At 45.9% G+C, this 16,993-nt stretch overlaps 1 protein-coding gene across 1 annotated transcript; it reads left to right on the forward strand.

Moving 5' to 3' along the window:
- The first annotated feature begins 9,110 nt into the window (after positions 1–9,110).
- Positions 9,111–15,582, forward strand: PSPH (phosphoserine phosphatase). Its single transcript, XM_081843808.1, has 5 exons — positions 9,111–9,376; positions 10,907–11,041; positions 11,826–11,971; positions 13,486–13,634; positions 15,385–15,582. Exons 1-5 carry the CDS (start codon positions 9,156–9,158, stop codon positions 15,493–15,495), a joined length of 762 nt encoding a protein of 253 aa, XP_081699934.1. The 5' UTR covers positions 9,111–9,155; the 3' UTR covers positions 15,496–15,582.
- Positions 15,583–16,993: the final 1,411 nt, after the last annotated feature.

Below are 16,993 nucleotides of genomic sequence, written 5' to 3' on the forward strand. Positions count from 1 at the left end.
AGCAGCAGACACAGTGCTCAGGAGTCATGATCCAGAAACAGGTTGAAAAGTTCCAAACCGGAAAGAAGTAACAAAGATGTCCCAACGTTTCCCTGCCCCCCCCAAAAAAAACTTGTAAAGACAAGGTGTGGCATGCTCACTCCCTGTTCCCTGCAGCCTGCACCACTGTGCGGGGGGGACGGGGGACGAGACCTTGGCCCTCCAGTGGTCACTGAACTACAGCTTCCATCAGCCCCACCAAGCATGGCCATTGGCCAAGGATGATGGGAGTTGGAGCTCAGCAACATCTGAAGAGCCCAAAAATCCTCACACCCATATTTATACAATCATCTTAGCAATGCTAAGAAAGTTATCTGCAATCTTAACTGTAATAGTTGTGCCGGTTTAACACACATTTAAACTCTAATTATCACTGACAGCAATCTTTGCATCTCATTTCAACTCCCAACTTAAGATTTTCTCCATTATATACCTGCCAACTAAGATTTTGCTTCCTGCATATGGTGAAATGGGTGTGAGTCCACAACAGCTTCATACTGTAATAAATTGGTTAGTCTTTAAGGTGCTACAAGGCTCTTTGTTGCTTTCACACGCAAAAGTGGGCCCTTTAAGAGTGACAGTGACAACAAGAGGTCCATTGCCATGGCATTATTAAGGTGCAATACAGCTAAATTTCCAGTCCTGTTGATTTCAGTGAGGTATGTTTAACTCTATCATGGTGAAATCAACAACATTTAGAATTCCATTAACCATGCGCAGGATCATGTCCTACATCTGATTGGTGTGAGTTTTGCTCTGATACAGTGGTTCCCAAAGGGGGTGGTACTGCCCCCTGGGGAGCGTTGAGATCACTTGGGGGGCACTAAGAGGCAAAGGGGCTGCAGGGTGGCGCTGGGGGCATAAATGACTATCAGACTTTAAAAAGCTGGCATCACCGGATCCAGTTCATCAGTTTTGTTGAGTTAATTAAACTAAATGCTGTAGGTGTAATTGGATTTTGAATAAATGTGCAATTAATTGTTACAGTTTAGCATTTTACTGTGTTATTATTTTCCTTAGCGGGTCATGTAAACCACTATTCTGAATAATAATAATAATAATTTATACCCCCCCTCCTGCTGGGTTTCCCCAGCCACTCTGGGCGGCTCCCAATTGAATATTAAAAACACAATACAGCATTAAACATTAAAAACTTCCCTAAACAGGGCTGCCTTCAGACGTCGTTTAAAAGTAGGATAGTTGCTTATTTCCTTGAAATCTGATGGGATTGCATTCCACAATAATAATAATAATGCCTTTTATAGGGGAGGAGGCACTGGGAATGAGTTTATGGGATCAAAAATTTTGAGAACCACTGCTTTGATATATGTCTTGAAGAATGGACTGCAATAATAATTCATAATCCATCCAATGATTGGTGGATTTTCTCCTCAGATCCTCTTTCATTTTTTTTTAAAATGGAAGGAATGTAGATTTGCTGGCTCGAAGGAGTCACATAGAGCTAATTGTCCCACAGGAACTTTGTCCTATAGAGGAAAAAAAATTTGATCATGAAAAAAAAAAGATAAATTCCTGCCCCTATAATTCCTGTTTATTAGCCCTGATAACAGGAATTGAGCTTCCATGTCCAAACAGCCAGTATACCTCTGGATACCCAATGCTGCGACCCAGTACATGGGGTGGTCATTACCTCGGTGCCTTCTTGGTGATGTAATCTGCTTCCAGAGTGCCTGGGTGGCCTTTATGGGAATTCTGGCTTTTGTGAACCTTTCTTGCAGTGCTGTTTAGTCTGAAAGAAGCAAGTTGATGGTGAATGTGCTATGCTGATATCCTACCTCAAAACAGGGAGCTGAATTAAAAGCCCCTTGAAATACAATCTAAGAGGTCACTGCCTCGAACTGAAATTAAGTTTCAATAAGTTTTCAGGCTGTGTTCTGAGCACCTTGGAAGCTTTTGGGGGATTCATCAGTAGGAAGAGAGAGAGAGAGAGAGAAAAGCAGGAGCAGATAAGCTTTCCTTCCTTGGTCCTGAGTTGCAAGGGAGGGGGTCGAAGGTGTTTGTGGGTAGCCCAAGACACTTGGTCAGTTAATGTGACTGTGTTGCACAGAGCACATCCCAGGATTTTCTCCAGTTCATCTGCGCTCCTGCATCTCAGTTCATTGGAGTTAGAAAGAAAGTTTGGAAACTTCCAAGTGGAGGGGCAGATTCCCCAGCTGCTGATAAGCTAGCTTTGCTGCTACTTTAGACCAGAGCTTCCTAAACTATGTGTCACGCAACACATTAGTGTGCCGGCTGCGGTGAGTAGGGGTTGGAAAGGGGTTAGTTTAACCTCTGGTTTGCTAGTAAAACTGAATTACAGTGTCACGAAATGATGTGTCACCAACATGAGAAGTTTGGAAAGCTCTGCTTTAGACCTTCTAGCCTCCTCAGATAAAACATCCCTGAGTCCTTCCCTTGAAGGATCACCTTACCACACATGTATATGCCCACTCTCCTGCCTCGATCTATGGAACAGGCACTTTGACAAGGGCCATATCATATTCATTCCGCACTTGCAAAGAATCAGTCCTGCAATGTGGCAGCACTTCGAACTCCCTGTCTATTGACATCAGGCAAGCCTTCACTGTATTGTTTCAGTACCTGCTGAAAAAAACAGTTTAAGCAAGCCTATCTAAGCATGTGCTGTATGTATATTTGTTTAAAAGTTGCTGGCTTTATTTGTATTTTTAAAATATCACTTCAATATCAGCTTGTTTTGAATGCTTGACGAATGGTTTCTGTAAACTGCTTCAATGGCATTGTTGATTAAGTAGTATAGAAAATTTGTTAGATAACTAAATATGACCACATTCATCTTGCAGGGCTCAGCATAACTACTCTTGAACTCTGCAGCCAGTTGCCTTTTCGGCCCATCAGCCTTCCCCCGCAGCTCTCCTATTTGTAATATTCCATCCTGTGTCATCTGCAAAGGCCTTAAGTCTGATGGATTGGAATGTATCCAATATTCACCCTACTCAGAGTAGACACATTGAAACGAATAGCTGTGACTGAGCTTAGCTCAGTCCATTTCATATGGATATCACCTGACAATCTCTCTTGCAGAGTTTGCAAGTTCAAGGTGACTTATTCCAAGAAGAGATCTGGAGCCTATTATTTCTAATCTCCACCTCCTTGCCTTTCTCTCTCTGCCGGCTCCTCCTGAGCCAATCAGGGAGCTTGCAGGGCTGGGTTTGAGGGGCTCCTCCCTCCCAAAGTGCAAAATTACACCTCTCTTTCCTAAGCCTCGCTCTGTAAACAGCAGAGCCCTTTGCTTTCATGTGTGCAGCGATTAAAAAGGGGAAAAGGAAAAACAGAGGAGGATTGTCGCTTACTCAGCAAAAGCTGGTTTAGAAAATGTGGCCGGCTTCCAGATTGCTGGGTGCATTTGCATCGATGTGACTGAAGGGCTTCACTGAGCCTTCTCTCGCCTGCACAGCCAGGAGGTGCCCGGTATTGACATCTAAAATTGCAGCAGGCTCCACAGTCCTGTAAGTTGCCGGCTGTTTGAATTTGGGGGTGAGGGTGGTGGTTTCTTTTTTCCCCCTTCCCCAGATTTTCTTTCTGTTTTGCTTCCTCCAACTTCATGGTTCCAAGTTTGCTCTTTAGAACTGACAGTTGGCACAGGGATTCGCCTTCTGGACCCCTCTGCTGGTGGCTAATTTTTTTGCAGGAACAAAAAAAGTGCAGGGCCTCTCTGTGATGAAGGGATGAATGAATGATGCAATCCTGAACAGGCAAAGCATCAGCATCTGTCCTGATGCATGCAGGATGTTCAGGATGCCTCGCTCTGAGGTTCTGCTTTCCCTCTGAGGAAGGATGGGTCAGAGAGAAGCTAAATTCAAACTATCAACAGTACTGGTTAGAAACAAACAGAAATTTCAGCTTCCATATAAATTGTCTGAGGATGGCAGGTGGATCCTGCTTCTTAACACTTAAGAACAGCTGGATCAGACAAAAAGTCCATCTAGTCGAATAGTGTCTAGCCAGACAGTCTTTCCAGGAAGCCCTCAAGAAGCGATGGCAATTCCAGTGATTTGGCTGTCAGAGGTATGCACTCTCTGACCATGGAGGTTTTCTGAGTCAACTTTTGCCAACTTGGTGGCATCCAGCTGTTTTGAACTACAACTCCCATCAGCCCCAGCCAGCACTCTGGCTGGGGTTGATGGAAATGTAGTCCAAAACAGCTGGATGCCACCAAGTTGGCAAATACTACATTAAGCTATTGTCACTAAAAGTTCTGTTATCTTTTATTTTCCATTGATTTTTCCCTACCTTCTTTTAAAAGCTACACACAGTGCATTCCTAACCATCCTACTCAGAAGTAAGTCCCGACGAATCCTGTGGGGCTTACTCCCAACAGGTAAGTAGGGTTAGGACCGCAACCTTAAGCTACTTAGTTAATTGCACACTGAGTGAAGAAAGCAGTTCAGGTCTTTTACCCACAAGAGTGAGTGCATTAAAAGCCAATCTGAGTGAGGTCATCCGTGCCAGAGAGAAAACACAAGCTAATGTGGAGGGGAGGCTTTTTAAAAGGAAGACTATTCTTCTGGAAGAATAAATTATGTAAGAGCCCTCCCATTTCCCAAGGCTGCAATCCTGTACTCAGTTATGTATGCACACAGAAGGGCCCTCTTGTTCCAGCGGGAAGCATATGATGTAACTTGGTGTAGGATTGCAACATCTGTTTGTATATGCTCTCTTCTCACTGAACTGTTTGCCCTTCTCAGCCTTTCAGCACTAAGGACAATGCCCCAGACTGGTCAGCAGTTCAGTGAGGGCATAGAAAGTGTGGGGCAGGGGAGATATGGACACCCAGCAAACTGGGATTCATAAGTAGACCACGGAATCACCCTGATTACAGGAAGCCTCTCCCAGATCCTTCTAATTCCAAGCTTTCTGCATACGAGGACCTACTTGCATACAGGCTATTTTATGCCTCCACCAGGCCTAGAAACTTGAAAGTTTTATTTTTAAATCTAAAGTTCTCAGGAAGCTGGGTTTCTTTCAGGGGCAGATACCAAATGCCACACAGAAAGCTTGCAGCCTGGCTGGAATCAGATTTTATGACTAGCATGGTATGACTTGTTTTCTGAAGATAGAAAAGGGGGAAATGAACACTTCTCATGCATTCTGTCAAATGCAAATCATAAATTGAAGTGTGCTGTAATTTCTGGTTCACTTCAGAAGCTATTGTTGTTGCTTTTTACCCAAGATCTGGTCCCAAAGTGGTTTATTTATTAAAATTATTGTGTTCATGTCCTGCTTGTGGGCTTCCCTTGAGGAATCTGGCTGGTCCTTGTGGAAACAGGATGCTGAGCTCACCCTTCCCAAACACCCTATGTCAGAACAATCAAACAAACAAAGCAATCCAATTCATTCTCACTTCACCCATTCTGTTTTCTTCTTTCATCCACACCCCTAGCAGACCAGGAATGGGACCATCACCTTGCTGCAACTACGTATTACGTAGGTTTGGGTCTGGCCAGTGTCTTTGTGGGAGACGGCTTAGGAACCACATGTTGACCACCTTGGATTTATGACAGAGGAAAAGTGGGTTATAAATAAATAAACAGAAATAAACAAAAATAAAGAAAATATAGTGAAACCACATAGCAAGAGGTGGCGACGCCCACTAGCTGGAATGGATATAAAAGAAGGTTAGACAAAGGGTTTGTCCACACTTCTGCTTGTTCCATGCCTAGAAAGCAAGGGTCTACAAGGTTTTCTGTTTGCCCCACTGCTTGCCCCAGGAAAACCCACCCTTTACTGCTGGATCAGAGCAAACGTCAATCCACAGAGAACCTGACTGATGTTTGTTCCGATTCAGTGGTAAGGATCAGGTTTTCCCGGGGGGGGGGGGGTAGTGGTGAGATGAGCAGGCGTGGACGAGCCCCAAAACAGAGCAGGATAAGGCTAGCAATGGCTACTAGCCACAATGGCTATGTCCTACCTCTGCTGTCTGCCTCTGAATGCCAGCGAGACTGATGGGAGTTGCAGTCCAAAACACAGGGGGGGGCAGGTTTGTGAAGTTTGTCCTAAGGTCATTTCTACAAAGGCATAAATAATAATAGTGAAGCAAAACGCTGACCCTAAACCATATCTTTTTATTACTGTGTTAATAATAATGCTTCTTATTTCTACAAATCACAGTCTGTGACTATTTGTAACATCTCTGTGTGCCCCATGAAATCCTGATCCTGCCCAACTCAGGGAGACACCAAACTAAATGCAACCCGCAATCCATGGATCATGGCCATTGAAGTGGTTGGCAGTTTCCCTCTTATCGTAATCCCAGTCAGCCAGCAAAAATCGGGATGGGATTATCAAGGTCCTGGTTGGCCATTGGACATGGCTGTAGGAGCAGCATATAGTTCGGTGGGTTGCGTTGGCTCTTGCTATTGCCTGCAAGCTCCTACTTTTTCCATATACTGTTAGCTGAGTTGCTTCTCATGCCACAGAATACTCCTACACATCCAGGGTTCTCAAGGGAAAGACCTAAGCAGAAGGGTGTTGACAGTGCAGTTGCTGTGAAGGAAGTTTAGGGAAAGGACCATTTGGATAGGAGAGGAAAAAATCCAACAGGGCTTAGGGGTAGGAGGGGCTGGCTGCTGTTGATAAAAAGGAAGGTTTGGGGATGGGTGAGCAGGAAGTGAAGGAAAAGAAAGTCCAAAAGAATTGCAGGGGAACTAGAATTGGATTCATTTGCATATTGGTCATATGCAGCCATGTCTAGAGGTCAGTATGAAATACAGTTCATGAAACTGCATTATCTGTGTGCGCTTTGAAGCCAGGTGTGCATTTCTAAAATGAGAAGAGCCTTGCTTGTAGATTTCCTGAAGCCATAGCCTCCACTTTGCAAAATCTCAAAAGTGCTTTGTATACACCAGCTAGGGCTGATGGGAGTTGTAGTCTAACAGTATCTGGAGGACACCAGGTTGATGTTAACCCTCGATGTCCATGTTTGGAAAAATGAAAAATCCAGACTGATGGTTCTGACTGAGCAGCAGGACCTGTTAAGTCTCCATAAGCTTCTCAACTTTTGCAAGAAGGATTGGCTTGTTGAAGAAGATCCTCTTGCAGTATGTTTGGCGCCAACGTCACTTTCTGGCAACCTCATCCTTGCCTTGCATCATACGGTCCTGTTGCAACCCAGCCTTGGACAGTGGGCGTTACATCATGATTTGAGGACATTATGACGCAGATGCCTTGGCACTGCCCTCCAGGGTCGCTCTTTCAAAACTGGCAGCCCAGCACAGAGCTCTGGGTTCTGGTTGGATGTTCAGCCTTCCCTAGGGCCTGGAAAAAACCTCAGTTAGCTGGGCCTGTTCCAAAGATGTCAACACGTGCCTTGCTCACTCCATTGTGCAATGATGCGTCACTGTGCAAGGTGTCCCAGCCCTGCCCCAGAGTCAAAGCTCCCTCCTCCCGCCCCACTGCAGCTCTGCCTGGCTCAGAACCAACAGGCAAGTCAAGGCTGCAAAGCAGGCTATGAGGCCTACCAGGACAGCAAGACTGTTTCAGAGTCTGTCCGTATCAGCACCACAACAAATGTAAACCTCCTTTGTTCATAGCTGCACCCTACCCAGGAAACCCTGAGAACTGCAGTGCACATCTGGAGGGCAGAGTAGTGCCCTCCAGATGCTGCAGAATCACAACTCCCATCATCACCCCTGTCCGTCAGCTGTGCTGTCTGCCAGGGCTGATGGGAGTTGTGGTCCAACAGCCACCATGTTGCATGCCCCTGTATAGAATTCTCAAGACCAAATGATACTTCAAAATATTCTTTGGGCATAGCTGTGGCAATAAAAGTGGTGTGACAGCCAGTTCCTAGTCTGTTGTAGTGGTAACCGTTGTATCAGGGCATCATCAAGGGGCAATACAAGGGAACTGGAAGCCTCTAAGTCAGCCTTTCTCAAGCTTAGGGCCCCAGATGTTGTTGGACTACAACTCCATCCCTAGCTACGAGGATCAGGGGTCAGGGAGTTGTAGTCCAACAATATCTGGGAACCCCAATTTGAGAAAGGCTGCTCTAGGTACATGGGTAGTCGGTGTGGGGCTCTCCATAAGTTGTTGGGCTACAACTGACATCACCCCTGACCATTGGGAAATGGAATCCAACAATATTTGGAGGGAATCATATTGGCTACCCCTACTCTTAAGAATATTCCCCAGGCAAATGCCATCCCTGGGGGACTTAGTGTGGAGGGCTGTCCCGCCTTGATCCCTGGGGTGTTTATATAGAAGGGGGAGATACCTGATTTAGTTCACATTTAAAAGTGAACGTACCTAATTTGCACTTTCTGAAACAAAATGTGAACCGATGCACAGCCATGCTTTACAATTCACACTTTCCGAAATATTGCAATGCAGTTTTCCAGTCAAGTAATTCCCTCGGCCAGTAAAGCAAGATGAGCGCTGCAGCCCCAGAGTCAGCCACGACTGGACCTAATGGTCAGGGGTCTCTTTACCTTTACTTTAATGTGTACAAAAATGCATGTACTGGAGTAAAGTATACATATAAGTGCATATATTAGTGGAAATAACATTTTTACAATATTTTATAAGGGGAATTGTTCTGCAATAATGTGCTTTCTTTGGGCATCCTTTGTGGCACCAAGGTGTGTCTGGCACCTTCACTATACAGCTTTCATCCTATGCTGAAGACGCACCTCTTCACCCTGTTCTTAGACAACTGATATAAATTTAAGATCCACTCTATTTGTGACTGTAATTTATTTTTAAGCTGTTTTTACACTGTTGTGATTATTTGATGAAAGCATTTGCACTGTGATTGCAGGGGGTTTGGATGGCAGTGAAGACAGGAGAGGAGGCAGCCAACACTGGAGGGAATAGCATTCTCTTCCAAGAGGTTCACTAAATGCCAAAATCTCTTATTTGACTCTACGTCAGTGAAGGCAGCAGCTCCCGGAAGGGTTAACTCAGCCAGGGAGCCAACCTTGACTGATTGCCCACTGTTGCGCTGCCCCCATGGCCAGCAAATCAGCAGCCACTTCCGCCCCCCTCTACTGCCACCCACTCCCTCTCAAAAAGGAGTCACACGGCTCACTTCTCCCTCTCTACACCAAGCTACCAGCCCCACAGGACCCTCTTCCAAGATGGCTCAGCACAGGGTTCAGTGTGCCGATATCCAGAACGACCTCATCTTCCTCTCCCACAACAGGAAGCCCGTCAAAAGGATGTCCTCCCTTATGGAGCTGAAGGAAGTCTTCCAAAATGCTGATGCCGTCTGCTTTGATGTGGACAGCACGGTCATCAAAGAGGAAGGCATCGACGAGCTGGCGAAATTCTGCGGCGTCGGAGACGCAGTGGCCGAAATGTACGTAAGGCTGTCTCTCATTTGCTTCTGCAGAGATCTGTCCCCTCCCTTCCCAAGGGGCAAAGGCCTTGAGCTCCATCCCCGACCTGGATCCTGCCATACCTGATACCAGCTGGCTGTCGGGGAAGCCTTTTTAGTAAGCAGGCTAGTGAGAATTTGTAAAGGCTAGTCTTTGGGGTGGGGGACCTAAATGCAAGAATGAACATTTGGGGGGTGCTGCCGAGAAGTGGCTCAGAGACACCTCTGGGCCTGGCCTCTAGGGCATCCTTTCAGGACAGGAGCCTCTTGGGGGGGGGGCAAGCTCTGAGACTGAGCATGGGCCACTATTGGCAAACCTTGTTACCATGCATTAGGCAGATAAAGCAGCTAATCCTTGCATGTTTGTGTAAGGTGTAATGAAGTTGCTTTAAAAACTTTTCCCTTTTTTGCACTTAGATTCTGAATTCTGTGTGCTGTGAGGCTCTACAGTGGTCTCCCATCTACATTCTGGACCAGGTCCATACCTCCTTAGCTTTGCCACAAGGTTATGTGAGCAGAGAGCACTTACCAACTTCCTTTCCCTGTCATACTGAATGGGCAAGCAACCATCCTTCTTTCCCAACCAATCAGGAATCTTCTCTCCAACCTGAAAAACCTGTCTGCTTGTGGTTCAGTCAGAAACTCCTGGCAGGCCTGAGGTTGGTTTAGCTCAGCCCTCCAGATGTTTTGGGCTACACTTCCCACCAGTCCCAGCTAACATAGGAGGTGTCGTCCAAAACATCAGGATGGCATAAAGGTTTGGGATGGCAGGCTTAGTGGGGCCATTCTGTACGGTGACCCCAAACCATAGGAAACACAACTAGATCATGTGCTTCCACATCTGGTGTGGGAGAAGCCACCTTTTAGAGTTTCACAGAACTCATCAGGCAGAATGGAATGCAGCATTTCCTGATTCACTTGGGATCCAGCTGGCTAAATCTTCACCCCACACAGCAGCCCCTAGGAACCCACCTTGATTTATCCATCTGGGACTGATAGGAGTTGCCATCCAAATCATCTGAAGTGTTTAAGGCTGATTTGGGCATTATAGCCGCAGATTGATGCTGTCGCTCCCTCCTCTATCAATTTAATCCTCTTTTAAGGCCATCTAATGGTCAAAATTACCGTGCCATTAATGGGCTACATGTGTAGTTTGAAACATGTAAATAGCAGCAGCAGCAGCAGAGGATCATGACTGAGACTGCAGTAAACACAGATGGGTTTTTTAAAGGGGGCAGGGAGGAGCAGCTCCCCTCCAATACATAAAAATACATAGCTAACTGAGGTTCTGCCCCCCCCCCAAATACTGGCTATGCCCATGAAGGTGGACAGCCCTTGATCTGATCCAGCGGCCATCCTCTTAAATGAGGAACTGAAGCAGACTTCATTTTACCTTTACATAGCATAACTGCTTGTGTATGTAAAGCAAACACATACTCAGCTGGATGGCTTTCTTTTTGCCCTTAAAAAGCCTGGTCTGCATTTCTCCGATTTCTCTGAATCTCAATTTAGGACTCGAAGAGCGATGGGTGGCACTGTAACGTTCAAGGCTGCTTTGACTGCCCGGCTAGGCCTCATCCGCCCCTCCTATGAACAAGTGCAGAAATTGATATCGGAGCATCCGCCCCAGTTAACACCGGGAATAAGGTAAGAGGCATTCTGAACAGTTGGACCCCATGTCCATCCATGGAGACGTCTTCCACATTATCTCCTCCTCATGGGTTATGATTTCTGAAGAATTGGCTGTAGCGACATTTGAAGCGGGTAGGGAGGATCAAAGACCTACTGTACAATTACGAATTCCACCTTCTTAACCAGGCAGAAAGAGGCTGGAAGGCGTCCTTTTCAGTGGAGGAAACCTGTATCTGTCTTTCCCTTTCCCAACACTGCTTGGGACACGCTTGTGAGAGAAAGGAGCCACTGAACTGCATCAGGGATTCCTCACCTTGTGGTGAGATTCCTCTGCAAAAAGCAATTGTGAAAACTAACAAAAGGAAGAGCGTGTGGATCCATTCTCCTGGCATCTTTGTTTGCTCCAGTTACCTTTTAGCAGCAGATGCTCCTCAGTCAATTGCACCCCAGTCCTTATGGGTCCCAGAGAAAAGCCTGACAATGTAGAATTGGAAGGAACAAAATGGGGGGGGGGGAGTGTCATTCAGCTCCCTGCATGTAAGCAAGACTCTTTTCACTCACCAACATCCTATCTAAAATGGCTCAGCATAGAGGAAGACCTGTGAGGAAGTCTATGGCCACTTACTTTCCTGGGCCATTCATTTATTTGAAGCCTGTTACTGAGCCTGGAAGCCTTTCTTGCCCTGTGCTGCAGCTGTGTGTGAAGGGGGTGGAGGCAGGGCAGAAGGCAAAAGAGAAGCATCTTAATGAATCCTGCCCTGACACATGGGCCTTAGCCACCCTCTCCTGTTCCTCACAGGGAACTAGTTAACCGGCTCCACCAGCGAGGTGTCCAGGTCTTCTTAATCTCCGGGGGGTTTCAGAGCATCGTGGAACACGTGGCTTTGCAGCTCAACATCCCAACAGCAAACGTCTTTGCCAACAGGTTGAAGTTCTACTTCAATGGTAAGCTTTCCCAGGCAGGCTGAGTGCAGGGCTCTCTACCGGGCCCTTGGAACTCTTCCCCCTTGCTGCTTTGCACTCTTAAGTGTTTTCTACCTCGCTGGAATGTGTCCTTGAACTCTGTATGCACAGCAACATCAAAACATCTGAAAGCAATTCAATGATGCTTTTATGTTGATGCAGGTGCCCTGATGTTTTGCGAGAGGGCAGTATATAAATACTTTTATAAAAAAGATAAGATTAAATAATGCTTCCTGCTTGCCTGGACGGAGGATAGAAAGGGGTGCAGGAATGAGTATAGAAACTAGTTTACAGTACTGTATAAATTTAAATTCACTACCCTGCCCTGTTTTTTGCCTCTGACCTGTGGTTCCCAGAATATTGCCTGGAAGGGACTGTGCGTCTCATGGCCCAAAAAAGGTTCCCAGATTGAAAAGAAGCAAAGCGTCACCAGTGACCTGCTGCTTCTGATAAGCCCCCGTTTGCCCAGCTGCTTTGGAAAGAACTGTTCCTTCCCATGGTTAAGCTTTAACTCTCAGGTGCACTGGCACAGAGGAGGGTCAAGGAGTGCAGCTCTGAGAGTCAGCACATTGAGAGACGGGTCTCTTATCCACCAAGTGGGTTGTGCAGCTTGATAAAACAGCTCTTCAAGGTGAAAGATTTTGTCAGCTAACTGTAGCACAGCTGTGCAGCCAAACTCAACTTTCAGGGTTGCCAGGATAAATAGGGTCGCTCAAGGGACACGTCTGAAGCTAAGCTTTGGCAGACTTCCTCGGGATTGCCCACTGGAGGAAAAAGATGGGTGGATCTCTTACTATATGAACAGGTTTTAGGTTGCTGGCTTTGGTGAAAGCCCTCTATCAACAAGATCCAACTAAGTCAGTTCTTGGTATGAGCTTTCGTGTGCATGCACACTTCTTCAGATACACACCGTGTATCTGATCCGTGTATCTGAAGAAGTGTGCATGCACACGAAAGCTCATACCAAGAACTGACTTAGTTGGTCTTTAAGGTGCTACTGGAAGGAATTTGTTTTGTTTTGACTATGGCAGACCAACACGGCTACCTATCTGTAACAAGATCCAAATAAGGCTATTTGGACATGACATTGCCCCTTCCTTCACAGCATGTAGAAGGTCCACTCTGGAAGATTTATTTGAATGTAGAATATCATTTACCATGAATCTTGATGGGACTGAGAGTGTGGGAGCCAAAGGGTGGGTGTGTGGAAATAGTAGTTCCCCAAATTGCCCTTATGGAGCTATAGAGCCAAAATACCCTACACTGTCTCAGCAAGGAAGGTTTCCACATCAGAGGGTACATCTCCCAGATATTGGAAATTCTATGAATTGGCTATGGCTGTTGGCTATGGCTGTTGGGAGTTGGATTTCAGCATCATCTGGAGGGCACCAAGTTCCCCACCCTTGCCCTCCAGGGATGCCACCCCTCTTTTGCCTTCAAACATTGACTTTCCTTGTGATTCTCCATGACTGACTTTCTCTCTGATGTGCCTCTAGGAGAATACGCTGGTTTTGATGAGACGCAGCCAACTGCTGAGTCGGGTGGCAAAGGACAAGTCATTAGTTACCTGAAGGAGCAGTTTCAGTTTAAGAAGGTGGTGATGATTGGAGACGGAGCAACAGATATGGAAGCCTGCCCACCTGCAGTGAGTAGTGACTGTGGGGTGTTGGCATTTACCTTCTACCCCTTCCTCCTCTCAGCCCAGGGCTGCTTACTTGGGTTCTCCCAGCTATTCTGTGGGGTAGGTTAAGCAGAGAAAAAGGGACAGAGAGGCTGTCAAAAGAAAGACCACAGCTTAGTCATCGAGCACCAGCTTTGCATGCAGAAGGTGCTCCCAGGTTCAATCCCAAGGAATGTCTCCAGTCTGAAACCTTGGAGAGCTGCCACCAGTCTGCTCTCTAGTAGTCTGACTCAGTAAAAGGCAGCTAATGTTCCTGTGTTCAAAGGATACCCTGTGAATGATGCTGTTGGATATGGATTTGAAGCCAGGACTCCAAATTCAACAGCTTAGCCAATAGTGATTGGACCTTACTGGCTCATAGGAGTTAGCTCAGAGTTGACTTTTGTATGGTTGATTATTTCTGGCATCAGAATGCCCAGAATTTGTGCAGATCCACAAGATTACCTTTCTGCAACCACAAGAAAGCCACCAAACCTAGCCCCTGCTGGGAGGCAGAATCACCCACCCCACCATCCCTTTCTGCCCAAACCAATCTACTTTGCGATTCAAATTACAAGCAACGTAGACAAGTCACATAGCACATCATTGCAAGGCACCCACTCTACAGTTGCAGCCAGCCTGCCCTAAGGAGCAGGATCCTGAACTGGATGGGCCTTTGGTCTGATCTAAGCTACAGAGCTGTCCTGATGTCCTTGTGATAAGAGCTCATACAGCAACCAGTCAAACCCTAAGCCTAAGCAAAACCAATCTGTCACATGTTCCTAAAGAAAAAGGGCACCTCTCCACTCCCCCAGCATCTGGTTGCTGGATGTGGCAACCCCAAAAGAAGCAAGGGGAGAGCAGGTAAAAAATCAGGAGCGTTAAAACCCCCCACAAAAGTCTGCATGTCTTCCATAAGAACCAGACAAACAATTGCTCCAGGTTAATGATTTCAGCTGCCTGTTAATGATTGTTTTGGAATCTACCAGGGGAGGCGAATCAGATCCAAATTAATAGGTCAAGGCAGGCGGCCAATGCATCAAGAACTGGCATCAAGGAGCACGACCATGGCTGTTGCCCTGTGTTGCAAAGGCGTTTTACAGCAAAAACCTATTCATCACATCACATGATTGATTAAAAAAAAAGGGAGGGTGATACTGTTGGCAGCAGCTTCTGATTCAGATTATGCTGAGCCAGGGAAAGGTCACTTACCAAACCCAGCCAGGTTTCTGCAAGGATTTGCAGGGAATCTGCTTGGTTGTTAATAAGATGAATTAGCTGATTAGTTGGTTCTCTCTGAATAGTCCATCTGGGGCTGATGGGAGTTGTAGTCCAAAAGCTCTGGAAGGCCAAAGGTTGGGGAAGGTTGGGCTAGTCCACGCTCCCCCACACTCCCCATCTGCCCTTACCCATTGATGCCTAAGCAGCTGCCTGCAACTGTTCTGCTTCCCCCAGGGTCTGACTTCATCTCATTTACTGCCAGGGGATGGAGGATACCTTTCCACTCCATCTCACACCTGCTTTCATCCTTGATAAGAAATCCCAGAATAGCAGAGTTGGAAGGGACCCTGTGTGTCATCTATTCCAACGCCCTGCAATGCAGGAATCTCAACTGAAGCATCCATGACAGATGGCCATCTAACCTCTCCAATGGAGGAGAAATCCCGATAGTCCACTGCATTTTCTGAAATGGAGACATAACCAGCCCATCTCTTATTTTTTTATGTTTCCCCAGGACTGTTTCATTGGCTTTGGAGGCAATGTTGTGCGGAAACAGGTCAAGGAGAAAGCCAAGTGGTACATCACCCATTTTGACGAACTGCTGAAAGAACTAGAGGAACGATAAATTATGAACTAGGCTTATTTTATTAATACGTATTGTAGCTAGATGTATAACTATGCAATTAAACATATTCTTATTGTTGTTTGCAAACAGAGGCATTTGGGATTTTTAATTTCTGGCTACTCAGTGCACCTCTACTACATGTCGGGTTTTCCAATGGCAAATGGCTCTGTTCCATGCACCTTGATAAACTCATAGCAAAGGGAAAGGAAGGGAAGGGTGGTCCGGATGTGACCAGAGGTTATCTGTGGCCTTCCAGGTGTTGCTGGACTCCAGTTGCCATCATTCCTGATCATTGGCCATACTGGCTGCTGGAGCTGATGGGAGTTGGAGTCCAGTAATATCTGAGGGGGACTTTCACAAATGACAGCAATGGTTTCTTTCTAAGAACAAAATGTTTGGGACCCAAATGTCCCAAGAATAACTCCATCTTACTACTTTACTTCGTAAAACATATATACAACTTGATTGTCAGAAAAGACCTCAAAGCCTAGTCTCTTAATCCAAGAAGTTTGGTTCTGTAGCTACACAATGGGAGGGAATGGAAATAAATTGGATTTTGTTTACAATTAAATTCAGAAGTACCAAATTCGCACTTTCTGAAGCAATGCATGTACCAAAAAACAGCCATCCTTTGAAATTTTGGAATGCAGTTTGTCAGCAAAGTAATGTACAAAAATGCATATATTAGACTACACCAACACATTGAAAGCAACATAAATAAAATTTCTTACATCCCCAGAGTTAAAACACAAGTTTTCAAAATGGAGCAATTATCTAAAGCGCCTGTGTTTAGAACCCTCACAAATTCATTCCATAAGTGGTAACCTTGGATTGTTGTGCTGAGCTTCTCACCACAAAATTTAGGTATCCCCTAGCCTGCTCCATTAACTCCTGGGTGCTACTGCCCAAACATACCATCTCCCAGGATGGGGAGCCCTTCTTTCCCTCATCTAGCCCCCATGTTGCCCAACAACCCCTCGGTTGGGGGATGGGAGAAACACAGCGTACATTATAAGTTCCTTTCTAGGACCACTTCTGACTTGATAAAAGGCAGCTATATATGTTCATTCGCACACATCATATTGGACGAGCCCAATGCCCATTGGTAGAGCAGGGTGGAAGAGTGCAGAAATCTAAGTTTAGAGTGATGTGTACAGATTCCCCTGCAGTCTATTCCTCAGGAAATCTGATAATTTGCTGCTGAACTTTGAAAAATAAGAAGACCCAACTTTTCTAGTGGAGAACAGCAATTTTCCAATTAGGGTTTCAGGGGATGCACCCCTCAACACAAACGAAGTATTTGGCAACTATATCCTCAGAGATATCCAAATCAGTACACTTTGGAATGGTTCATTCTGCCATCTTGAATCAAAATGCCATCCAACAGTTTCCAAGCAGAGATGAAAACCAGCTCCTCCATATCAGGAGGTGATGTGCAAATTGGGCAGTGATATCTCAAGAGGCGTCCAAATGCACACAGAACTAGCAGAAAGACAAA

This window comes from Podarcis erhardii (assembly GCF_964252035.2).
Source record: "Podarcis erhardii genome assembly, chromosome: 16".
Taxonomy (NCBI): domain Eukaryota; kingdom Metazoa; phylum Chordata; class Lepidosauria; order Squamata; family Lacertidae; genus Podarcis; species Podarcis erhardii.